Raw genomic sequence first — 27,850 nt, 5'->3', positions numbered from 1 at the left:
CTCCCAAGCCTCATGACCTCAATTTCTGTTGGCATGTCTCATACCCACCTTGTCCCTTTTCCCATGCCCCCAACTCATAAGACAAGCAGAATGCTGGTCGATGAAGATCAACAAGGAGAAATTGGTAGGGACATGATTATCAAACCTTTCATTATATATTTCCACTAGTGTGAGTCATATTCATTGCACAAGGAAGATGATGCTGGATTCCTTACTATTAACTACAGAAGCATTAATTGGTGGTACTTATGGGTTTTTTTGCGTGACAATTGCTTGTTGAGAGGTGGTGCAGCAATTTTAAAAGTGGCCCTGACCTTTCACACAACCTGACATCATTTGTTCCTGCAGTGTGCCAGCACTGCTATGAGCTGCCCAACTTGCCTCCTTGTACATACATCGCTTTGGTCCTCTCTGGAAGGTTCCAGATGGTGCAATTGTGCCTTTATAAGTGGAACACCATGTCATCCCCTGGCAGTCAGTGGTTTTTGCTCCTGATGACAACAGTGCAGACAGCTGTTGAAGGCTCGAGTAATTTAGTTAAAGTGATGCAGCTTGAAAATTGAGAAGATTTTATTTAGATAAGCCACCACAAAAGAGTCCAGTGACATAGACCTGACAGGCCTCTTGAACTGAATAGGTATTGTCTTGAGATTAAGTCATAAGATGAACATAAATAAAATTAAAATGAGGGTGATAAGTGTGGTCAAATTAGGCCAAGTAATGTTACAGGGATCAGTTTAGGAAGTCAGACAATAAAGACAGTAGTTAGTTTTGCTATTTGGATAGCAAAATAACTGACAATGGTAGAAGTAAAGAGAATACAGACTGGCAATAGGACTTTTTCTCAAGAAAAGAAATGTCTTAACATCGAATATAAATTTAAGATTTAATAAGTATTTTCCAAAAGTGTTTACATGGCATGTAGCATTTTGTGGGAGTCAAACATTGATGACAAATGGTACAGAGACAAAGCTTTTGAAAGTTATTCTAGAGAAGAGTGCTGAAGATTATTTGAATAGCAAGCACACAATATGGTTAAAAGAAGGGATTGGGTGATAGGACACACGCTGAAGCATCAAGGAATAATCAGTTTGGTAACAGAGGGAAATGTAGTCTCAGACATGCATGAAATTCACAAATAGAAAGATACTTATTCCCATTTTCATATAGGTTCACTAAAAAATATTGTAATAAAAAACAATGCATTGAAAAATTTCTTACCATTGGTGATCTGGTATCAACTCATCTTGTAAAACATATTCCCAAGTATGGGCCATGACAGCTCCATCAGCTCTGAAACAACAATGAAACTAACTTTCATTACTTTCCAATAATAAATAAGGTAAGTATAAGTATAAATACACACCAAATACAATTAGTGTAATTTTTTATCTAGAAGTATTGTAAGATTTTTTATCAAACTAATTCATTAAAGAGGAAATATGAGATTCTTGTGCAACATCATTCCTTAAAGTGTCACAAGAGAAGGTACAAACCATCATCATTGGAAAAGATCATAAAGAACCTGGGCATGAATTTTCATTATGTGTTAATCTGCAGAGAAAAATCAAGTAAAACAAATACAGACATATGCAAATACAGAAATATTTTAATATACCTTCATATTGCATAATGAAAGTAGTAGTAAAAGACATAAAGTGTTCTTGACCTGTTGAAATATTGAAGGAAATACCATATTCATTCTAGCAATCTTCAGATTATGATGAACATAAATATAGTCCATAATATCCCAAGAACGATGGAGCACAATAGCAAACTTACAACACATATTTAAATACACCTAGTTAAAATAAAGTCTGGAAATTTTGAAGAATATACGTGAGATAGCAACAAAGTAAACTCTTCAATCTGAAACATATTCTGAATCTTCTAAATAATGATGGTTAGTGACAGTAACATTTAGACATTTACTTAGCGTTCAGATAACTATTTTAAATATTTCAACTCATATTATAGACCATATTCACGTATTAAGGCTCTAACAATTCCTTCGACTCTACACCAAGGAAGAAATACACTTTTGTTGCTTTCTAATCTGATGAATATACTGAGACCACTCTCAATGCAGAGCTGGAATGCCATGTATACTGAATGCCACTGTCTACTTTTGTCACTTTAGATAGGCCTTCAACGTGCGTCCAGTAGAGAGCTCTCAACCATGTTTCCACTTCTAGACATCTCAGAGAGAGCTCAAGCTAGAGCCACACTACTGAGGAGATCTGTGCTGTACATTATGTGATCAAAAGTATCCAAACACCTGGCAGAAAATGACTTACAAGTTCATGGTGCCCTCCATTGGTAATGCTAGAATTCAATATGGTGTTGACCCACCCTTAGCCTTGATGACAGCTTCCACTCTCGCAGGCATATGTTCAAAGAGGTGCTGGAAGGTTTCTTGGGGAATGGCAGCCCATTCTTCATGGAGTGCTGCACTGAGGAGAGGTATCGATTTCAGTTGGTGATGCCTGACACAAAATCGACATTCCAAAACATCCCAAAGGTGTTCTTTAGGATTCAGGTCAGGAATCTAAGCAGGCCAGTCCATTACAGGGATGTTATTGTTGTGTAACCATCCGCCACAGGCCATGCATTATGAACAGGTGCTCAATCATGTTGAAAGATGCAATTGCCATCTCTGCATTGCTCTTCAACAGCAGGAAGCAAGAGGGTGCTTAAAACATCAGTGTAGGCCTATGCTGTGATATTGCCATGCAAAACAACAAGTGGTGCAAGCCCCCTCCGTGAAAAATGTGACCTCACCGTAACACCACCGCCTTCAAATTTTACTATTGGCAGTACACACGCCGGCAGATGATGTTCACCGGGCATTCGCCATACTCACCCCCTGTCATCGGATCACCACATTGTGTACCGTGATTCATCACTCCACACAATGTTTTTCCATTGTTCAATTGTCCAATGTTTACACTCCTTACACCAAGTGAGGCATTGTTTGGCACTGACTGGCATGATGTGTGGCTCATGAGTAGCCACTTTACCATGAAATCCAAGTTTTCTCACCTCCCGCCTATCTGTCATAGTACTTGCAGTGGATCCTGATGCAGTTTGGAATTCTTGTGTGATGGTCTGGATAGATGTCTGCCTATTACACATTACAACCCTCTTCAACTGTCAGCAGTCTCTGCCAGTCAACAGATCAGGTCGGCCTGTATGCTTTTGTGCTGTGTATATCCCCTCATGTTTCCACTCCACTATCACATCAGAAACAGTGGACCTAGGGATGTTTAGGAGTGTGGAAATCTCACTTACAGACATATGACACAAGTGACAGTCACCTGATCATGTTCAAAGTCCATGAGTTCCACAGAGCACTCCATTCTGCTCTCTCACAATGTCTATCGACTACTAAGGTTGCTGATATGGAGCACCTGGTTGTAGGTGGCAGCACAATGCACCTAATCAGAACAATTTATGTTTTTGGGGGTGTCTGGGTACTTTTGATCACATAGTGTATGCGTATATTAACACAATACATGAGAAAAGAGAAGTGTCATGCAAATGGATAGCTGCATGGTTTAAGCAGATTCACATTATTTAAATTAGCTGATCAGACAGAGATTTCCCTTCCCTCCTGGCTGGAAGGATGTGACATATAGGTAGACCATATAGTCTAAAATAAATTAACATTTGTGAGAACTGAAATGTCCAGGAAGCAATGATGCAAATGAATAAAAGCTCAAACAATTTATAGAACAGTGTCTACACCCAAGCAAGGTGAAACAGTGGTTAAGACATTGGTCTTGCATCCAGGGAGACCCTTACAGTCAGAATAGGTTTATCATTAAATATTCAAGTGATACATGGGTATTTTTACAAGAAATTCTTAAAATTGAAAGTTGCATCTTTACCAACAATTTTAAACTCTAATATCAACATTGGAAAATCTAGGATGGAATGTAACAATATTATGAAAAGGAAAGTTGATACTCACCGTATAGAGGAGATGTTCAGTTGCAGATAGGCACAATAAAAAGACTGTCACACATAAAGCTTTCGGCCAATAAAGCCATAGTCAAAAATAGACAAAACACACACACACACACACACACACACACACACACACACATACAAGTGCAAACACAACTTGCACACATGACTGCAGTCTCAGGCAACTCTCCAGGAGAGCTCCTGTGAAGTTTGGAACATAGGAGATGAGGGGCTGGCAGAAGTAAAGCTATGAGGATGGGGCATGAGTCATGCTTGGGTAGCTCAGAAGGTAGAGCACTTGCCCGCAAAAGGCAAAGGTCCTGAGCTTGAGTCTCGGTTCGGCACACAGTTTTAATCTGCCAGAAAGTTTCATATCAGCGCACACTCTGCTGCAGAGTGAAAATCTCATTCTGAATACACCTGATGTTTGTTGTAGCATACCTTGGAGGCCCACACAGCCCCACTTTCCACTACAATGATCAGCAAACTCATGTAAACACGTCAACAAGTTGTTTAATCCCTTCAAGATGATCACAGAAAGACCTGACCATAAATCCTTCAGCTTCCCATTAACAGAACTCCTATTCAATATCAGCTCAATATGAGTGCCACTGTCTCTTCAATCAATAAGCCTACACACAGAAAACTAGGTGCACCTCCAATCAAGCTTTTTGTGCAGTGGCCCTGTTCTTACAGTGAGAAAAATATTCTGCTTCTGGATGTCAGTGAATTGGACATAATGTACAAAAAGCTCTCATGCCATCTCTCCTTCTTAGTTGTCACTTCTGTCCAAGTGCAGAACTTTTTTTTGGCTTGGATGCCATTCAAAGCTTCAGCTTTCAGATCATTGACAAAGTACATAATTTTTCACAGTTCTTTACCTTGGAGAGTTTAGAGGCACTGTGTGATAAATAAAACTAAATGATCATATGGCATTATTGGCCAACAAACTCATCTGGGGTTGTTTGGCCACTTGGTGCAAGTCTAACTATTTGATGCCACTTTGGCAACTTTCAGGAGGAGGATATTAGTGTTTAACGTCCCGTCGACAACGAGGTCATTAGAGACGGAGTGCAAGCTCGTGTTAGGGAAGGATGGGGAAGGAAATCGGCCATGCCCTTTCAAAGGAACCATCCCGGCATTTGCCTGAAGCGATTTAGGGAAATCACGGAAAACCTAAATCAGGATGGCCGGAGGCAGGATTGAACCTTCGTCCTCCCGAATGCGAGTCCAGTGTGCTAACCACTGCGCCACCACGCTCGGTCCAACTTTCAGGACTGTGATGAAGAGATGAGATGAAATTATTAGAACAACACAAATACCCAGCCCTTGAGTGAAGAAAGTCTCCTACCCAGCTGGGATATCAAATTGCGAACCCCATCATCTAGAGACAGCAATGCTAACCACTAAACCATGAGTTGTGGACTGAGTGATGAGTATTATTCTCCCCTTGATGTCAGACTTGGTTGTGCCAAAAAGTGTACAGCACATATCAAGCTGATATCTGTGACTAGCCTAACAGCTACTATGCTTGCCCTAATCACTTTCCACTATCCCCTCAAACAAGAACATGATCATCTCAAGTGTCTACACATTCTGATACTGGTGAAATTCAGTCAAGGGGCTATGCCTCCAATCATAATAAAGAAACCTAACAGCAACTTCACCTCTGCTGCTACTACAAATCCTTACGAATGCTCAACCTGTGGTTGATTAATACAGAATTCCTGATCCAAAAGCCCTTCTGACCTAACTCAGAGGTGGCCATTTCCTCTCCAAACTCAATCTTGCTGAAGCGTATTTCCCATTTTCACTTGGCAAATAGCCCATTCATATGTGGTAGTTAACACGACATTTGGTGTGTGTTGCTACTATCAATTGCATTTCAGTACTGCTAGCTGCCTAGCGATTTTCCAACATTACCTCAAACAACTTATCTTCAGCAACTCCAGTTGTGGCAATTCCTTGGGTGATACAACTGTCACATGCCAAACAGAAACTAAATATGTACACAACCTGCATCTGCTTCTCCTGAAGCTCCAGCAGAATACTATAGAGTGAAATTTGGGTGAACAATGATTCTCCCAACCTCATGTGGAATACTTAAGCCCCTTTCTTAGCAGTAGGAGCTTAGAACTGTCACAAAAAGATGTGAAGTCATTACTCACTTATCCACACCAACAAATCTAAAGAAACTGTAAGTATTCTCAGGGAAAGTAAATTACTACTCCAAATTCATACCACAGGCATCTCAGATTGCTTTGGACAGTGGCCTTCCAGGCAGCATTTGAAACCTTAAAATCAGCCTTTATAAAAACTCCCTGCCTAGTGATACAAATTAATCATGTAGTGGATACTACAATACTGTTTTAGGTTGTTTCAGATACCAGAATACTACTTTACTGTGTATCAGAGACTACAATATTGTTTTTCTGTGTACTGCATACTACAATACTATGTTGCAATGATCAGGCACTAAAATAATGTTTTCTACTCTCAATATTGGGAAATAAACCCATAGTTAGATATATAGATCTTTGATATCAATATTACAGAATTTAATAATGTTCAACTTATATTCCTGCAACCAATAAAGGAGGGAAATGTTTCTAATGAACAGCAATTACAACCTTTTTTTGGACCATACACATATCAATACACAATAACTTTGGAATCAATTTAATTGTGACTAATATTTGATTATCTTCAACAATGACACATCTTTTCTCTGCCATGCACTTCACAGTACTTGGGAGAGTGTAAATGTAAATATAGATGTACATGTAGATTAAAAACTAAAAAGCCAACCAAATTATTAAGGAACACTAGGTCATACATAATCTCATGAAACACTTAGCTCCAAAACTTGCATATTTTTAAAAACATATTTTTGTTGTGGTCTTTAGTCTCATGATTGGTCTGATGCAGCTCTCCATGCTACTGTATCCTGTGTGAGCCTTTTCATCTCTGAATAACTACAGGAGTCTGCATCCTTCTTTCTTGGTCTCCCTCTATAATTTTTACCCACCACACTTTCCTGCGGTACTGAAGTGGTGATCCGTTGACATCTCACAATGTGTCCTATCAATTGATCTCTTCTTTTAGTCAAGTAATGCTGGAGATTTCTTGTCTCCCCAGTTCTACTCAGTTCCTCCTCATTAGTTACGTGGCCTATCCATCTAATCTTCAGCATTATTCAATAGCACCACATTTCAAAACTCTCTAGTCTCTTCTTGTCTAGACTGTTTCATGTCCATACAGGTTTCCACTCCAGACAAATACCATCAGAAAAGACTTCCTAGCACTTAAATCTATACCCAATGTTAACAAATTTCTCTTCTTCACAAATGCTTCTGTTACCATTGCCTGTCTGCATTTTATATTCTCTCTAGTTTGGGCATCATCAGTTCTTTTGCTTCCCAAACAACAAAACTCATATACTACTTTTAGTGTATTGTTTGCTAATCTATTTCCATTAGCATCACCTGACTTAATTTGACTACACTCCATTATCTTTGTTTTATTTTTGTTGTTGTTAATTTCATATTCTCCTTTCAAGAAGCCGTCCATTTCATTCAACTGCTCTTCCAAGTCCTTTGCTGTCTCTGATAGAATTACAATGTCACCAACAAACCACAAAGTTTTTATTTCTTCTCCTTAAACTTTAATTCCTGCTTCAAATTTTCCTTTTATTTCTTTTACAGCATGCTGAATGTACAGATTGAATAATATCGGGCATAGGTTAAAACCCTGTCTCACTCCCTTCTGAACCACTGCTTCTCTTTCATGCCACTCGACTGTTATAACTGCTGTATGGTTTCTGTACAAATTGTATATAATCTTTCACTCTCTTTATTTTACCACTGCTACCTTCAGAATTTCAAATAGTGAATTCCAGCTGGCATTGTCAAAAGCTTTCACTAAGTGTACAAATGCTATAAATGTGGGCTTGCCTTTCTTTAATCTGTCTTCTAATAGAAGTCATTGGGTCAGTATTGCCTCATAGGTGTCTACATATCTCCAGACAGCAAAATGATTTTTTCTGAGGTCAGTTTCTACCAGTTTTTCCATTCAGTAAATAATTAATGTCAATATTTTGCAATGATGACTTATTAAACTGATATTTTGGTAATATTTGCATCTGTCGGCATCTGCTTTCTTTGGAATTGAAATTATTACATTATTCTGGAAGCTGAGAGTATTTTGTCTGTCTCATACATCTTGCACACCAGGTGAAGCACTTCTGTTGTGGCTGGTTCTCCCTCAGATACCAGTAGCCCTGAGGGAACAACATCAACTCCAGGGACTTTGTTTTGACTTACGTCTTTCACTGCTCTGTGAAATTCTTCTCACAGTATCATATCTCCCACTCATCTTCATCTATGTCCTCTTCCCTCTTGCCTTCAAGTTCATCTACCTTATAAATATCCCTTCCAACTTTCTGCTTTTCTATTTTTGCTAAGTACTGGTTTTCAAGCTGAGCTCTTTATATTCATACAACTGAAGGCCTCTTTAATTTTTCTGTAGGCAGTATCTATCTTTCCACTAGCGAAATATGCTTATAAATCCCTAGATTTGTCATCTAGCCATTCCTGCTTAGCTATTTTTCACTTCCTGTCAGTCTCATTTGACATTTGTATTCTCTTTTGTCTGCTTATCTGTTACATTTTTACATATTATCCTTTCAGCAGTTAAATTCAATATCTTCTGTGATATTCTAGGATTTCTACTAGGCCTTGTCTTTGTACCTACTGTTGCCTTCACTATTTCATTTCTCAAATCCACCCATTCATCTTCTATAGTATTCCTTTCCCCTGTTCTAGACAATCACTGCCTAATTCTCCCTCTGAAACTCAACAACCTCTGGTTCTTTCAACTTGTCCATATCCCATCCAACTAATTTCCTACCTTTCTGCAATTTCTTTACTTTTAATCTATAGTTCATAAACAATAAATTGCAGTCAGAGTCCATATCTGCCCTTGGAAATGTCTTACAGTTTAAAATCTTGTTCCAAAATCTCTGTCTTGCCATTATATAATAAATCTGAAGTCTCCAGTGTTCCAGGTCTCTTCTACATATACAACCTTCTTTCACAATTCATAAATCAAGTGTTAGCATTGATTAAATTATGCTCTGTTCAAAATTGTACCAGGTGGCTTCCTCTTCCATTCCTTTCCACTAGTCTATATTCATCTACTAGTTTTTCTTCTCTTCCATCTCCTATTATCCTACATTCCCCATCATAAATAAATTTTGTCTTCCTTAAATATCTGAATAATTTCTTTTATCTCATCATATATTTCTTCAGCCTCCTCATCATCTGTGGACATAGTTGGCATATAAACTTGTACTACTGTGGTGCATGTGGGCTTAGTGTCTATATTGCCTACAACAATGCATTCACTATGTTGTTCATAGTAGCTTAGGCATATGCCTATTTTCTTATTCATTATTAAACCTACTCCTGCACTACTCCTATATGATGTTGTATTTGTAACCTTGTATTCACCTGACGATAAGTCCTGTTCCTCCAGCCACTGAACTTAACTAATTCCAACTATATATAACTTCAAGTTATCCCTTCCCTTTTTAACTTTTCTAACCTACCTGCCGAATTAAGGACTCTACTAACATTTCATACTCTGACCCATAGAATGCCAGTTTTGTTTCTTTTGGTGATGACATCCCTCCTAAGTAGTTCCTGCCAGGAAGTTATTACCTTTCAATAACTTATATCATAGTGAAAAGTGCAAAGACCAGAGTAAACAAAATACAGTTTAGATAATGTCAAAACTGTTGAGTTAGGATAAAATTCAAGAATTAATTACATAAATTCCTTCTCAAATTGCTTAATTTACAAAAATACTGTTACTAATGTCATGTTTCCATTTTTGTACACCAAAACAATATTTAAGACTTAAAAAGTCATGTTCAGAAAACAGACAACATTAAACTGTAATTTTGTTTCTATGTGTATCCATAAGAACCACCAACAACACAACCTATCCTGGCTCTGCTGAAAATGGAAATGCTGAATTGTATTTCTACAGATTGTGACCACTGTGAAGAAATGGAGATATTATATTACAATTACCAACATCTATTTAATATTTAACCTAAATTTGAGTAGTTATCAGTGACTTGCTTATAAATGTACATACAGGGTGATTCAGGAGGACATAATTTTTGAGGTGATTTGACATGTTGGAAACAAACCAAAAAAGTCCTATGAACACATGTCTGATTTTTGATCATTATGGAACAGGAGCAGGTTGAAGACTGTAAACATCCATTAATCATTATGAAGACAAGTGTGACTATTACTTACCAAAATGATGTGTAGGCACTGTGATGAACAGAATAATGGTGGGACAGGTGACTGATCCATCCCACAAGAGGGTCAAAAAGTCCCCCACCCATCTCAATGCATTGGAGGGTGTGCTCTGTTCCTCATCGAACGTCATCTTGGTGGGTTTTAGTGCAGGCAACAGCATTTGTGACAAGTTCTTCATGTGTACACCTTTGTTTGTACACCTACCCCTTTAACCAGCCCCCATAAACAGAAGTCTGGTAGGATTAGGTCAGGTGGTCTGGCATTCCAGTTAATGGGTCCACCACAGCCAATCCATGTTGACGAATTGTGTTATTCAGATACAGGGATACTTCTCTGGTCCAGTGAATCGGTGACCCATCATGTTGCAGGTACATTTGCTGCCGTTGCTCTAATGTCATGACTTTCTAAAGTGCAGGTAGGTCTTGTATCAGAAAATGTGTGTATGCTGTGGTTTTCATGTGCTGTGGCAGCAACATGGGCCCTGTCACAAGGTCATCAATCATACCATACCAGATGTTCACCAAGAACCTAACTTGGTATTTTGATTCCCTAGTGTCTTATGGATTCTCCATCACACATGCATGAGAATTTCGGATGTTTGTGATACCATCATGTGTGAATGTAGATGTTCCACAGGCTGCACATGGAATGGGTACAAACCATTGGAATGTAACATAAGCCACACCTGCATTTGTGGACTACCGAGCTGATGAACAATGTGCCATGGTGGTGGGACTCCCGTTGTATCATTGCAATAATGTCTTTCTTTCCTCATCTCATTGGATGGCCTTGGTTCTGATTGTACATGAACATTGAGTACTGTTCCAGATTCACATAATGGATATGTCTCTGGTATTCTGTCACAGCCACATGGGCACTGCCATTACACATTGGTCTTGCTCAATTAAACAACACTCAAGCATGACATGCACAAGGTGTCACAACTGTTCATTCATCCACCCCATGATTGCACAATAGGTACATTTCCTGCTATTGACTCAGTGCAACGATGCAGTGCTGCCATCTGTTGGAGAACACCCACACATCTTATAGGGTGGATCAGTCATCTATCCCACCAGTATTTTACCTATCACACTGCCTGCACAGAATTTTGGTAAGTAAAATTCATATTTTTCTTCATATTCATTCATGGATGTGTGTAGCCTTCAAACTGCTCCAGTTCCATAATGATCAACGATCAGACACATGTTCATAGGACTTTCTCAGTTTATTTTTACATGCAGAATCACCTCAAAAACTATGTGACATTCCTCCTGAATCACTCAGTATGAAAATATTGTGTTGGCTTTGAAGAGATGTGCCATGTTTGGAATCTAAAAATGGAGAAAGGAGTCCCTCATCAGGTTGCTTATGAGAAAGATGTGATTTGTAATTTCTATATATGTTAAAATGGCATATAGTGTTAACACCCATGTTGAAACTTTAATGTGTTTTATACATGAAAGGACAAGCAGTCGCAGCAACAAATAAACCTTGAAGTCTAGTGAAACTAGCACACTTTTCTTAATGAGGTGCAATTAAGATCACAAAATCCATTATGCAAATTTCCGTAAAGCTGTGACTACAAATCTGGAGATACTAACTATGCAGTTTCATCCACCTCAGTGGCCAAGTAGTCAGTGCAGTGGACTGCTAACCGAAGGAGCCCATGTTTGATTCCTGGCCAGGCCAGAGATTTTCTCCTCTCAGGAACTGGGTGTTGTGTTGTCCTCATGTTCATATCATCACAACTGCCATTTCACTATTGAGATGGTGGTATGGGCACATACCAAAAGCCAATGAAGAAATAAAATAAAATAAGGAAAAACCTACACAGTTCCAACTTCAACAACATCATCAACACCCAAGCTAAGCACCTAACACAACCTTGTTTTCTTGGGTGAAAAAGGAGTCTGTAGTGCCGAACTCACATCAGGTGTGATAGCATATCTAAATTCTACCACCAAGACTTCAAAGAAAGGTCACAACTGGTGCCATGACCACACATTTTTTGGAGAAAATAATGGATTTTACTATTTTTTGTAAAATAATTTAGGAATATATGAGTTGATCAAATCATGAAGGATGTTTTCAAAAATGTTGACAACACTGAGACCAGGGTTACCTATTTTGAAGACAGGATTGTGTGCGTCTATTTACATGTGAAAAAGTAAGTACCACACACTTATATAATACATTTATTTTTTGATTTATTGTTCAGGACTAAGTCGAGGTATGGGCAGCTTTTTTGTAACAGAAGGATAGCATGCCAGAGCAAAAGCTCAAAGAAATGAGAAAATTGATGTCAGAAACAGAACATAGACTAAGAAGTGAAACGTCTGAAGACTTTTGCCAAACTGATAATAAGATTTCAAAAAAATATTCTCAAATAAATAACGAGATTTCAGAAACAGTTTAAAAAAACTCCTAAATAAACAGAGACTACTGCACAACAGATGAAAAACAAACTAGAGAACTATAGGTAGAGAGATATTGAATGAAACTCATTTGGCTGTCCGAAAAGTAATTTTCTAAGCTTTCAGTGACTATCACAGCAGAATATTGTTGAAAGATTTTTCACAAAACCCAAAGAAATTATGATCATATGTAAAGGCTGTTAGTGACACCAAAGTTAGTGACCAGTCACTCACAGATGAGACAGGAGCTGAAATTGAGGGCAGCAAAGCAAAAGCATAAATGCTCAACTTTGTTCACAAATGTTCCTTTACAAAGGAAAACCCAGCAGTTTTGCCCCAATTTAATTCTCATACCACTGAAAAGATGAGGGTTATCAGTGTCAGTGGTGTTGAAAAGCATCTGAAATCATTAAAAGTGAACAAAGTCCCAGAATTCTGGTCCAAGCTGCCGGAAATAGTGGTCATGTGTGTGTGTGTGTGTGTGTGTGTGTGTGTGTGTGTGTGTGAGGTGTGCGTGAAGTGTGTTTGCGTATGTGAGTGAATGTGAGTGTGTTTTCCTTACTGAATAAGGCTTTGGCCGAAAGCTAAATATGTAAAAGCCTTTTTGTTGTGCCTGACTGCAACTCAGTGTGTTATCTTTTAGTGGGTAGGAATCTATCCTTTTCCATACATTGTCACCTATTACTGCCTTATATAAAATATGGTGTTGAAGTAATCAGATTTGGTTTCAGTTAGCCATTCTTCCAATTCCAAATCATGAATGCAAGCCACAAGCAATTCCAAATACCTGACACTAAAGATATAGACAAAAGATTATGTGTATAGTTTTACTCACCCACTATGTTCAGCATTAAAGCCCATCTAGAGAGAAGAAGAAGAAAAATGTCATTTTTTAAGATGAATCTCTTAACTTTATTTGTAAGTGATCAATATGCAATATCTCGTACATTCACGAACATTTACAATTGAAACAGTATATACAAACATTTTAAACCTGGATGAGGGTTCTAAAATAAATCTTAAAAAGTGTTATCAAACACTTTAAAATAGTTAATGTTCAGAAAAAAATGTTCTTGACTTTCATTGTGAAATTTAAGAATTATGTTCATGATATTTGCAAAGAAAAATAATATGTCTTACAACTACCCAAAATTAAGGAAAAATAGATGCAAATTTTTTGAATGTGATGAAGAAAGATGAAATTTTATTTAAGTGGAAGGAAAATCTGATTCTTCTAACCAATATAACATCAGATTGCTTTAATTCAATGTAGTGTATCCTAGTGATATGTGAGCTTTACTTGGATGTGAATTTTTGTATAGAAAGCAATTTGCTTATGAATATTTCTTTCCTCTCCATTTAGTGAATATGATATCCACATGTTTCTCAATTCCCTTTTCTAGTTTAGGATTGTTTAACCTCATACCATTCGAAAGAAAGTTTTACAAATGAACATAAGTAATATACATCTAGTAACTGAACACTGTCATTGTTGCTGCAATTGTCATTCTCAGCCCAAAGACTGGTTTGATGTAGCTCTCCATTATAATCAGCAACTGAATAGTTTCCCAGAATGAACTTCCAAGTAGTAAATAATAGCTGCAATGTCTTTTGTGTGTTCGTCATACTTCTTTAGTAGAAAAGGAAAAGAGTAAGAAAAGAAGTATATGTTTTATATTCTTCATTGGGTTCATATTGGACCATTATGTAAAATGCTTACTTATTAAAACAGTAAATTCCATCCCTGTTGCAATCTTGTCCTAAGTTACATTCACCATTCTGCACCATTATCACCCAAATCCTCCTATAATGTACTTGTGGGAGTGACATAATTGAGTAATTGATGAGTGTCATGTAGTTTTTCTTTAACTTCTCATGTTCTTAGAGCTTCCTCTTCTGCTAAGCATGCATATATTTTTGCATGTATTTTTGATGAAATCCATGCAATGTACATTGTCTCTGGATGAATAAACTACTACTACTACTACTACTACTACGACTACTACTACATGGTGATATTGACTAATAAAATGAACATTATCATAATGATTATTCCTGTATGAGTTTTATACATAGACAGCAGTGTTCCTACATAACTGGTGACCAGGAAGAAGAAATTGTGTTCTTGTAGGTAGGTTATCTGCCATGATTCACAGAGATACGTTATAGTCATGACGGCTGTGAGTAACCTACTGCACGCCATCGCAGACATCATTCAGGCCATTAAACACAAGCTTGAGCTTCTCCAACGCCCATACAGAGATTAAGTGAAGAAACCTGGTATGAAGTGTATGCTTGTGAAAATACCAACAAAAAGTTTGAAAAATCCATGGAAATCTTTATGTCCTACTTTGAAGCTGCATTTCCATTAAAAAAACAAAAATGCCAACTTAACTTCAAAAAGAACAAATGGATTACAACAGGTATTAGAATCTCTCGTGCAGAGAAGAGAAGATTACACAATATAGCAAAGACGCAGAACATGCCTCATGAATTTCATTTATACCTGAAATATTGCAAGAGGATCTTCAAAAATGTCACAAGGAAAGCTAAATAAATGGCAAATAACAAATACATTGAAAATTCAAAAAAACGAATCCAAAGCTATATGGGAAGTTATCAAAAATCAAACAGTAAGTGAAACAAAACAATATAAGAATATAACTTTATGTTATGAAGGACTAATGATTTCTTGACCAATAAAAATTGCAGAGACATTCAAAAGGTATTTTCCAAACATAAATGAACAGTTAGTGAGTGGACTGGATGAGCACAACAAAATATCACCTCCATCATCAACAGCACAAGAAATGTGTCTATATTATTGTTCCTTTCACCCACAAGTATAGAAGAAATTTTATCAGTTATAAAAACCTTGGTAACAGGGCACCCATATGGAACTGATGGAATACATACATGATTATTAAAAAATGCTGTCTTAGCTGAAACCTTGACATACTTGTGCAACAACTCACTGGAATGCTTAAAAATAGTAAAACTGAAACCACTGCTCAAAAGATCTAGAAGACGTTTCAAATTATAGGCCAATAGTACTACTGCCTGTATTTTCAAAAATTTTAGAAATTTTTTTTTTTTATAAGAGATAGTCTGATTTCTGAAATAAACATAAAATTCTCTCCCCCTCACAGCATGGTTTCAGGAAAGGCTCTTCAACTGATAGTGCAATATTTGAATTTCTTAATGAACTCTATCCTAAACTGAATGAGAGTGACTTTGTTGTTATCCAAAGCTTTTGACATCGTTAACCATATTGCCCTACTGCAGAAGCTTGACTAACGAGGAATTAGAGGTATACCAATGAGTGGCTTAGGGCATACCTATGTGAATGCAAACAGGTGGTTGGAGTGCAATATACTGACCACAACAAAATCAGCTACTACTATTCAGGATATGAAAATGTGAAGTACGGAGTCCCTCAAGGATCAGTATTAGGATCGATTCTCTTTCTCCTCTATGTCAATTACGTTATATACTACAAGTACTGCGAAACTACCCTCCAAGGTCCAGATGATACAAGCTTCCTTATTAGTGGAAAAACAGAAGTAAAACTAAAAGACTCTGCTATCCTAACAATGAATGGTGGTTCAGCTATAACGAGGTGATTATAAACAAAGAAAAGACAGCAGCACTGAACTTCTACAATCTAAAAGGAAGGCACCACTCGAATATACAAATAGAACTAAGAGACAGAGTAATTGGAAAGTATTGACAGCACAAAATTGCTGGGACTCTGGCTCCACAACAACACCAAATGGGAGGTACACATTGAATAACTGCAAAGAAAACTAAACAAAACCTGCTACATGATGAAGATCTTAAAAAGCTGTTGCAGCAAAGACAACCTGTCAAATGTATAATACTCCTATGTGCATTCTGTAATTAAATGTGGCATAATCTCCTGAGGCAATGCAACAACACATATTAAACTTTTCAGGATACAAAAGAGAATATTAAGAATTATTTAAGGGGTAAAAAATAGGAAATCATGCAGACCCATATTCCAAAAAGACCCATATTCCAAAAAGACCCATATTCCAAAAAAATGTCAATTCTTCCTCTTCTTTGCATTTTTATTTTGAAACATTAGTTTTCATAAAACAATATATTTATAAACACCCAGATATCTTACTAAAAAATGAAGATGTACATGCATACAATACAAGACAAAAATCTGATATTCATATGAATCAGGTGAGAACACCGTTATGCCAAAAAGACACTCTACATATTGTTGTAAAAATTTACAATAATCTGCCTAACCATATTACCTGTCTAATGTTTATTGTATATATTATTCTTTGCTAAATTGCTTAAATATCTAGTACCTAGGAATGCAATACAAACTGTATTTTATGTTGTAAAGACTTAACCATGTCCAGTATCCTTGTACATACTCTATACATGTAGAATTATAAGGACTAAATAAATAAATAAATCTACTGTATTTCAGCCACTGGATTCTGCACCACATGCTGATCCAACTCAAAACATCATAGTGACACCCACACCAGTTGTGCCATCAGTTACAGTGATGCACTCATAGAATGATGATTCACATTGCCACACACAGCAGTGTCTATTGACATTAAGTCCAATGTGAGTGTGCTCCCAGTCCCTCCACTATGCCAGCCCCACAAGAACAACAGACTTTCCATCCATTGGCTTTCGCAGTCCTCCTGCATCCTGTTTGCAAATATGAGACCCATAGATCAAATGCTCACAAAACACCAGCTGAATTCAGGAGACATTTTCACAGAATGACTTATACTAGTTTTCTTTCAGACACTTTGCTGCTACACATCTGGCAACTACAATTGCTACCATGTGTTCAGCTAACCTTAATTTCTCCCAGAGGACAGCAATTATACAAGCTGCTCCAAGTTGCCAAAAGAGTGCACACTGTGTTCAACATGCATGCCACAGTTGCCACCACAACAATCCTGGTTTCTACTATAAAGGGGAAAAGTTATAAATGAGACTTGGAACCAGCAGAGGATCACCACGATAAAATCAGGTCACCACTAAGTTGGCCGCAACTAGTAAGGGGACTGCATGGTCAGGGGTTCACAGCACTTCTGTGATGACAGAGTACGCTTACCTCTGATGTATGACACAGACCATAAGAATGTTGAAACCTAATTACATCATGTTCCAGATGATTTGACATGGCATACTAATCAATGTACACAGCAAGAATCAGCAGGGAGAACCAGTATTTAACTATGGCCAAACCAGCTCATCATTGTTTGGCCAGCTGGACATTATGTGACACCTAGTCTGCATCAGCCAAATCCATCACCATAACTCTGCTGCTGCCGGGTTGCAAACCAATGACCACCACCTGTCTGACCACCTTGGGCAGCCAACATTTTGTGAGCTGCCCATCCCTGTTCTTCAGTATAGGTCGAGACTTTAACACCAGGTGGAACAACGCTACCTTCTGTAGTAGAGAAGATGTGGTGGCTGCCGTGACTGCAGTGTGGCCCCATCCTACTGTGTGAGTATGCCTCACATACCAGAGACATCAGTGCAATGCCTGTACATCATTGCCTGCAGCAACAAAGCCAAAATATTATGAGGGAACTCTGGGCTGCACCAGAAATTAGAGTACACTTGGAAGACTGCCTAAGCTGAATAAGTTAACAAAGACCTACTATAAGCAGATTTCCCACACATCTCCCCTGACTCCCAAACCATCTATGGATCCAATCACACCCATAACTAGACTCAAACCCATCCTGACAAGCAAGAGCTTCTCATGTTTCGCTCCAGTTTTCTCACAGCTACCTCAGACCTGCTACATTTTGGTATCCAATGGTGACAATTCTGCTTCTACTTTCATTACTACTGATGGCAGCTAATCCATTCCAGGCCAGTCCAATGAATCAACACTTTGCTGCTATGCCACCTCTGCCTGATAACTGTCAAGCACACCCAAAGACATCCATCTGAACTCTCCCATACCACCATCGAGAAGCTAACTAAGCAGAGACACTGCAACTATGGATCACTTCTGCAGAGACCACATGTGTATACCACACCCTTCCATGCTAATCTTGTAGTTATGATATGCCTCAGACAGATAATTGCTGGTTTCACAGTTGTTTTGTTCACAAGGCTATGAAATGCATGAAACCATGTCACACTCAAACACCAAACATGTTCTGGTTTAGGCACAACAGATTGTGACATCTATCCACAGCACCTACCACAGAAGAACCATCATTGCCCTATGATACACATGCCATGTAGAGCTACTCACCACACCGACAACTGTGGTACAACTCCAATGCTGTCACCTCCAGTGTGACTACATTCCATTACATCACAGAGGCTGTTCATGACAGGCCATTCTTCAGGCTTAGCGTTTTTAATTAACACAGGATCAGACTGCAGCACACTGCCAGCCATCTACTACCCTGATGCCAAAAAAACCAGTACAGCCACATTAATGGCAGTCAACAAAGCTGTCACACGCATGTGCTGTCACAAGACTTTGGTGTTTGACATTGGTCCCACTGATCACTGAAAGTGGACATTTGTATTAACTGAGATGACTTAACCTGTTTTGGGGACAGATTTCCTTACAAAGGGTGCTTTGACTGTGGATTTACAGAATGCTTGTCTGATACGTTCTGCCAATGGTCACACTATGGCCAGTGTAAAGGGTCATCCAACAACACACACCAGTCACAGGGTGGACAACTTAAGTATTTCTGCCTCAAAGGACCATAGGGCACAGTGGGTGTCCCGCCATCACAAGTTCCTATCCAGACGCATTACACAAGAGCCAAGCATGAAAGTACCAGGATATGTATGGAGGATAATGTGTTAGGAGATATTCTAAAGGTGCCAGAATGGGAATAACAAAGCAGCCTGCAAAATATTAGAAATGCCTAAACACCTTCACAGTGCAACCCTGATTCCCACGTAACTGTGTCCTCAGAAACACAGCAGACTGTGAAGTCACACAAGGTGCACACACACACACACACACACACACACACATACACACACACACACACACACACACACACACGAGACTACAGGAGACCATTTTTGAAGAGATGCTGCAGGATGGAGTCACGCGCCATTCAGACAGCCCATGGTCTTCACCAGTCCATCTAGTATGCAAGAAGGGCAGTTCATGGTGTCCTTGCAGCAATTATTGGATGGTGAATGCAAAAAGAACCTCAGATAGTGACCTAGTACCAAATATATAGGACTTCACAAATTCTCTAGCAGGTCAACCACTTTCAGCATTTTAGTTTGCCAAAAAGCACGTAATCAGATTCTAATGGAAAATGATGACATATTTTAAACCTCACCTCAGTGATAACACAGTATTGACTGTTTGAATTTTGGTTATGCCTTTTGGGCTCAAAAATGTGATCTAAACATGGCAACATTTTTTGGATGAGGTTCTAAGGGCCCCTCCCTTTTGTTTCAATTACCTCAGTGGCACACTGCTATTTACTGAAAATGCACTTAAGGATGGTGCAACTGAGATTAACTGACTACAGAAATGCACCAAATGGGACCAACTGCATCATCAGTATACTTATGGTAACCTTCCTTGGCTGTCTAGTGTCAGCACATGACGTCACACGCTAACTTGGGAAGTTGGATACTTTATGTGCCTTTCCAAGGCCACAGAATATTGACAACTGAGGCACTTCCTCAGCACGGTTAATTTTCACCATCACCATCTCCCAGGATCCACCAAAACAAAAATACCTCTCACAAATGCACTGACAGGCCATAACACAATAGGAAAGCACCCCTTCCAGTGGACACTACAAATGGAAACCGCTTCCAAGGACTTGAAAGATAGCTTCATAAATGCTGTGGCACTTGCTCACCCCTCTCCTGGCATCCACTGAGCTTTAGATGTTGACACCAGCCAATATGCTATCGGCTCATCACTACACCAAAAAATGAATGGACATTGGCTTCCTCTGACTTTCTTCTTCAAAACATGCAACCCAGCCAAATGCCAAATATGTTGGAGCTCTTATGACAGGGATCTTTTAGCAATCTACTGGAGCATTCAACACTTCTGCTCCCTTGTTGGTGCCCTTCTTGTCACCATTTACACTGACCACAAACCCAGCATGTCGGTGTTCCAAAAGATCAGTCACACATTCTCTCACAACAATTTAGACATGTCAAATATGTGTGCCAATTTATCACTGATATCTGCCACATTCATGGTGCTGATAACATTGTAGCTGAGAACTTTTCTCACATCAGCAGCCTAATTCTGGGTTTGAACTACAATGATCTCTCCCATACTCAGTCTTCCGATCAACAACTTCAGATGTTCAAATGGTTCAAATGGCTCTGAGCACTATGGGACTTAACTTCTGAGGTCATCAATCCCCTAGAACTTATAATTACTTAAACCTAACTAACCTAAGGACATCACACACATCCATGCCCGAGGCAGGATTCGAACCTGCGACCAACTTCAAATGTTTTTGAATGATTCCTCCACCGACCTACCCCTCCAACTGTTGGATGCACCCAGTGGCACAGCAAGTATATGATGAAATGTGTCTAGAAACAAACCAAGGCCTTACATCACGCTTCAGTTCAGGAAGATTGTTTTTGACAGCATCCACAACTGGAGCCAACATTACATCAAACAGATGACTGATCAATTTGTGTGGCTTTCAATCAGGAAAGATACACTTGCCTTGGCTTGCACATGCATATACTGCCAACACAACAAGATTGGACACCATGTGTATGCAAATATGAGACATTTTCGGGCTTCAGTCTGGCTACGTCCAGATTGACTTAGCAGTCCCTCCTCCCCCATCTGAAGACTATAGATATATATTCATGGTGGTGGACAGATGCACACTGTGGGCAGAGGTTGCTCCAGTCATCAACATATCTGTTGATATGAGCACTAGAACATCCATTGAAATATGGTTGGCTCATTTTGGTTGCTTTCTCCACATCACTGCAGACCTTGGGCGACAGTTTGAGTGCAACCTTTTCAATGAGCTATCAAAACTATGCAGTTACCATTATCATTTTACCACAAGCTACCACCCAGCATGCAATGACATTGTTGAGAGATGGCACCACACTTTAGAAGGCAGCTTCATGTGCCACAATGATACCTGAACTCAAGCTTCGCCCCTGGGTCTTCTACGTCTCTGAACAGCCTTCAGAGGAGACCTCAGTTGCTTGTCAGCAGAGATGGTCTGCATTGAACCTGTGCACATCCCAGCAGATTTCCTTGCCCCATCATCACTGACAGATGAGCCACAGCTTTCCCGTTTGGCACAGTCATTGTGGGAACACATAGCATGGATACATCAACCTCCTTAATCACATCGTGGATCTCACCTTCTTGTCACGCAGAAGGCACTAGCAGTCTGTTCTTATGTCACACTTCTACATCTACATCTATATCCATACTCTGCAAGCCACCTACCAGTGTGTGGCAGAGGGTACCTTGAGTACCTCTATCAGTTCTCCCTTCTATTCCAGTCTCTCAACCAAGCTCTGCTACAATATCCCTACTCCAGACCCTTTGTGGTTCTACAGAGAGACAAACACACAATTGATATAGTTTGAAACAGCAAGTACACTAAAGTCTCCACAGTGTGGGGTTAAGCATACTGGGTTTTATCACCAATTTCTGATGGTGTAATGATGACATGAGGGAACCAACACCTCACACTCCTGTCGCACTGTCCCCTACCAACGGCACACATTCTGACCTCCAGTCTCCAACCAGCTGTCACACCTACTGAGTTATGTGTCCACTCCACCCAGTTGTCCACATAATGAGCTGATCACAAGATCAAGTTAACATTTCCCTATATATCAGATGCTCTGCACTTTGCATAGGTGAGGGGGAAGGGAGGGGGAGGGGGTGACTGCATTGGAGTGAAATAATCAACTAATCGATATGTGACAACTGCAGTTTTTCATGAGCTTCTCATGCTCTTAGAGTTTCCTGTTCTGTTTAGCTTGATAATGTTTTTACAGGTGGTATTTGCCTGCGTACAATAAAATGAAAATTATCATGCCAATACTTCATGTATGTGTTTTATATGTAGATGGTAGTGTTCCTCAGACTGTTCATTTCATCCTTTCTGTCTTCTTATTTCCTACTTCAACAATCCTCTGTCATTCCATCATCTTTTAATCTGTCTCATAAAAATGGAGAGTTTACAGCATTCATCATAATAACTGTGTTGCTGTAAAATAGTAATGCACTAACTGGAGTATGTTGTTGTTGTTGTTGCGGTCTTCAGTCCTGAGAGTGGTTTGATGCAGCTCTCCATGCTACTCTATCCTGTGCAAGCTTCTTCATCTCCCAGTACTGACTGCACTTGATCAGATATTAATAAACACAAATGTAAATCACAATTTCTGTGCCGGAAATCTTAATACTGGCTTCAGTGATAACTATACGCAGTTTTTTGCTTTGCACATCCCAAGTGAAACAACTGAGAAAGAGGAACTTGTAAAAGAAGCAAGGAAATTCACTAACATACAAATAAACCTTTTTGTACAGAGACTAAGTGAAGAAACTTGGTATGAAGTGTATACTTGTGAAAATACCGACAAAAAGTTTGAAAACTTCATGTCATACTTTGAAGCTGCATTTCCATTAAAAAAACAAAAATGTCAACCTAACTTCAAAAAGAACAATGGATTACAACAGGTATTAGAATCTCTCGTGCAGAGAAAAGAAGATTACACGATATAGCAAAGACACAGAACATACCTCTTGAATTTCATTTGTACCTGAAGAATTACAAGAGGATCCTCAAAAATGTTGTAAGGAAAGCTAAAACAATGGCAAATGACAAATACATTGAAAATTCAAAAAACAAATCTAAAGCTATATGGGAAGTTATAAAAAATCAAACAACAAGTGAAACTAAACAATATAAAAATATGAACTTATGTTATGAAGGACAAATGATTTCTTGCCCAACAGAAATTGCAGGGACCTTCAACAAATATTTTGCAAACATAAGTGAACAGTTGGTGAGTGGACTGGAAGAACACAACAAAATATCACCACCATCATGCAATAGTGTGACAAATGTGTCTACATCTTGGTTCCTTTCACCCACAAATACTGAAGAAATTTTATCAGTTATAAAAACCTTGAAAACAGGGTACACATGTGGAATTGATGGAGTGCCAGATGCAATTATTAGCTGAACCCTTGACACATTTGTGCAACAGCTCACTGGCATCAGGAACCTTCCCTTCATGCTTAAAAACAGCAAAACTGAAACCACTGTTCAAAAAAGGAAATCCAGAATGTGTTTCAAATTATAGACCAATAGCCCTACTGCCTGTATTTTCAAAAATTTTAGAAAAAGTTTTTTATAAGAGATTGTCTGATTTCCTAAATTAAAATAAAATTCTCTCTACTTCACAGCATGGCTTCAGGAAAGGCTATTCAACTGAAAGTGCAATATTTGAATTTCTTAATGAAATCTATACTACACTGGATGCAAGTGAGTTTGTGACAGGCATATGTCTTGATTTACGTAAAGCTTTTGACGTCATTGACCATGATGCCCTACTGCAGAAGCTTGACCAATTAGGAATTAGAGGTATATCCAATGAGTGGCTCAAGACATACCTACGTGGTTGCAAACAGGTGGTTGAAGTGCAATATACTGACCATAACAAAATCAGCTACTACTATTCAGGATATGAAAATGTGAAATATGGCGTCCCCCAAGGATCTGTATTAGGACCCATTCTGTTTCTCCTCTATGTCAATGATCTTATGTACAACAAGTATTGCCAAACTACCCTCCAATTTGCAGATGATACAAGCTTCCTTATTAGTGGTAAAACAGAAGAAAAACTTAAAGACTCCGCTATCCAAACAATGAACAGTGTAGAACAGTGGTTCAGCTACAACAAGCTAATTATAAACAAAGAAAAGACAGTAGCACTGAACTTCTATAATGTAAAAGGAAGACACCACCCAAACATAGAAATAGAACTTAGGGACAGAGTTCTTGAAAGTGTTGACAGCACTAAATTTCTGGGACTCTGGCTCCAGAACAACACAAAATTGGAGGTACACACTGAATATTTGCAAAGAAAACTAAACAAAACCTGTTACATGATACGGATCTTAAAAACTTGTTGCAGCAAAGCCAGCCTGTTAAATGTATACTACTCCTATATGCACACTGTAATTAAATATGGTATAATCTTCTGGGGAAATACAACAACAAATATTAAACTTTTCAGGATGCAAAAGAGAATACTAAGAATTATTGAAGGGGTAAACAATACAAAATCATGCAGACCCATACTCAAAAAACTGTCAATTCTTCCTCTTCCTTGCATTTTTATCTTCGAAACATCAGTTTTCATCAAACAATATATCGGTAGACACCCATATATCTTATTAAAAAATGAAGATATACATGCACACAATACAAGGCAAAAATCTGACCTTCATATGAAACAGGTGAGAACATCATTGTGCCAAAAAGGCACACTACATACTGGGATAAAGATTTTCAATAATCTACCTAACCATATTAAATCAATAGGTAAACTCTGTAGTTTTAAGGCTGAAGTAAAGGCATATTTAATTGATCATTGCTTTTACAGTCTGACAGAATATATAAAAGCCAAACAACAAAAATAAAGATGCATTATTAATATTCTACTTTGTATGTTGCCTGTAACGGTTGTTGTATGTATGAATCTTTGCGAAATTACTTCAATATCTAGTCCTTAGGATTGCAATACAAACTGTATTTTATCTTGTAAAAATACCTAACCATGTCCAATATCCTTGTATATATTCTATACATATAGGATTTGAAGGACTAAATAAATAAATAAATAAACCTACATCCTCCTGAATCTGCTTAGTGTATTCATCTCTTGGTCTCCCTCTATGACGTTTACCCTCCACGCTGCCCTCCAATGCTAAATTTGTGATCCCCTGATGCATCAGTACATGTCCTACCAACCAGTCCCTTCTTCTTGTCAAGTTGTGCCACAAACTTCTCTTCTCCCCAATTCTATTCAATACCTCATCATTAGTTATGTGATCTACCCATCTAACTGGAGTATAAACGATGAGAAATGTGAAGATTTTGTGAGGGGCACGGACAAATTCAGATTAAGCATGTAGCAGTTAAGACAGATAACAGAATGCTAAGCTGGTTAAGCAAAAGTCAAGAACTTTTCACCACCCCCATTGAAACTAATCGTAATGCCTCACAACAAATTTTATACGTCTTATACACAATAAACTTAGTACAGAATCACTTTTCTTACAATACATCTGTTTTCTGGCAAGAGTGATTATAATTAAAGTTAAACTTTCAAACCACTGTAGAAATAATACCACCCATCAGAATGATGTCAAATTAAAGCGGAATATTATCGGAGAAGGAGGAAAACGCATGGCAGAAGAAAAGCAAATAGTTACAAAATGTAGCAATAGATGGTGCTGTAAACATCATAATTTAATAGTGGTCAACTAAAAATGACAAATGAATCATACAACAATGCCTAGGGTGTATGTTTGATGTTAAACAAACTGTTCTACTCTGTCTGCATGGGTGTACAGGTGTGATAGCCCATCCATCACGGGAAGGTCATATCACATCGGATGGGAAAAATTTGTTTTTAATTGTCCTGAGGCCAAAAACCGCACAAAAAGCATCAATCAGAATCAAATCGGATTATTAATTTCCATTTGAATGACACAAAACACGTTCAATATGCTGTCCACCATTTTCTGCAACAAGTTGAAATTGAGAAACAGCGTGTTCCACAACTGATCAAAGTGTTTCCGGGTTCACGTTCAGAACGTGTTGTGCAATGCATGCCTTCAATGCAGCTAAGTTTGCAGTTGGAACACTGAACACAATGACTTCCAGATTGCCCCATAGCCAGAAGTCACATGTATTAAGATCAGGTGATCAGACAGCCAGGCTATAGGGAAATGGTGGCTGATAATTCTAGCATTTCCAAAATGGCACTTCAGCAGCTGCTTAACTGGATTTGCAATGTGCAGAGGTGCACCATCTCGCATAAAAATGATCCCATCCACACATCCACACTGTTGGAGAGCTGGGATGACACGAATGTGCAAAAGACACTTATAGCACTTACTAGTGATAGTACAGGTAACAAGATTGGAAGCATCCATCTCCTTGAAAAAATATGGCCCTATGATAAATGATGCTGTAAACCCACACCACACAGTGACCTTTTCAGGATGAAGTGATACTGGTTTATTTGCGTATGGATTTTCTGTTGCCCATATTTGACAATTCTGTGTATTGACATAACCTGTCAGATGGAAGTGGGCTTCGTCTGTCCACAAAATCTTCCAAGGCCAATCATGCAAGCAAGAAATTCTAAAGCAAAGGTGTCTCTCACTGGCAGGTCAACAGGAAGCAACTCATGCACATGCGTAATTTTGAATGGATAGCAAAGAAGGATGTTTTGTACGATTTTACACACCGTGCTCATGCATATGTCCAATGTTCAGGCAATTCTCCATGCACTACATGTTTGCACATCACCAATCACCTCCTCCTGCATTGCTGTAGCCACTGCTTCCACTGACGTCAAATCAATTGGTTTCCTTCCTCCACCAGGTTGCACACTAAAAGAACCCATCTTTTCAAATTTCTGAATCATTTTCTCCAGACGCATGGCAGTCATCAGACCAATGCCTTTTTTCAAACCTTTCAGTGTCTGGAACATCTGCAGAGCAGCCTGTGCACAGTCATCATTCTTGTAATTCAGCTTCACAAGCAGAGTGAGATCGTGCATTGTGACAGTCATGGCAAACGTCGCAGACACGAAATGAGGAAAAGCTGTGTATCCGGTGTGTTTATACCAGCTCAATGGGTTGTGCACATGACAGGTTTTATGTATTCAGACACATACAGTGCCATCTATTGTTAACATTTTTTTTTTTCCTTCTTCCATACGTTTTCCCCCTTCTCCAATAATATTCCAATGCAATTTGACATGATTCTGACTGGTGGTGTTATTTCTACAGTGTTTTGAAACTTTAACTTCAATTATAAAAACCCTGTATTTACAATCAGATTCACATCA

General features: G+C 38.6%; 1 protein-coding gene across 1 annotated transcript in view; it reads right to left on the bottom strand.

The window, feature by feature from the left end:
• Positions 1–27,850, bottom strand: part of LOC124610430 (carnitine O-palmitoyltransferase 1, liver isoform-like) — a 202,861-nt gene that overhangs the window by 25,916 nt on the left and 149,095 nt on the right. The window contains exons 10-11 of the mRNA XM_047140158.1: positions 13,557–13,582; positions 1,222–1,293 (exon numbers count right to left, since the gene is read on the bottom strand). Of these exons, the coding sequence (XP_046996114.1) occupies positions 1,222–1,293; positions 13,557–13,582 (98 nt within the window). The remainder of the gene's footprint in view (positions 1–1,221; positions 1,294–13,556; positions 13,583–27,850) is intronic.

Source organism: Schistocerca americana, chromosome 1 (genome assembly GCF_021461395.2).
Source record: "Schistocerca americana isolate TAMUIC-IGC-003095 chromosome 1, iqSchAmer2.1, whole genome shotgun sequence".
In the NCBI taxonomy this organism is placed as follows: domain Eukaryota; kingdom Metazoa; phylum Arthropoda; class Insecta; order Orthoptera; family Acrididae; genus Schistocerca; species Schistocerca americana.
This window is presented reverse-complemented; position numbering and strand designations above follow the sequence as displayed.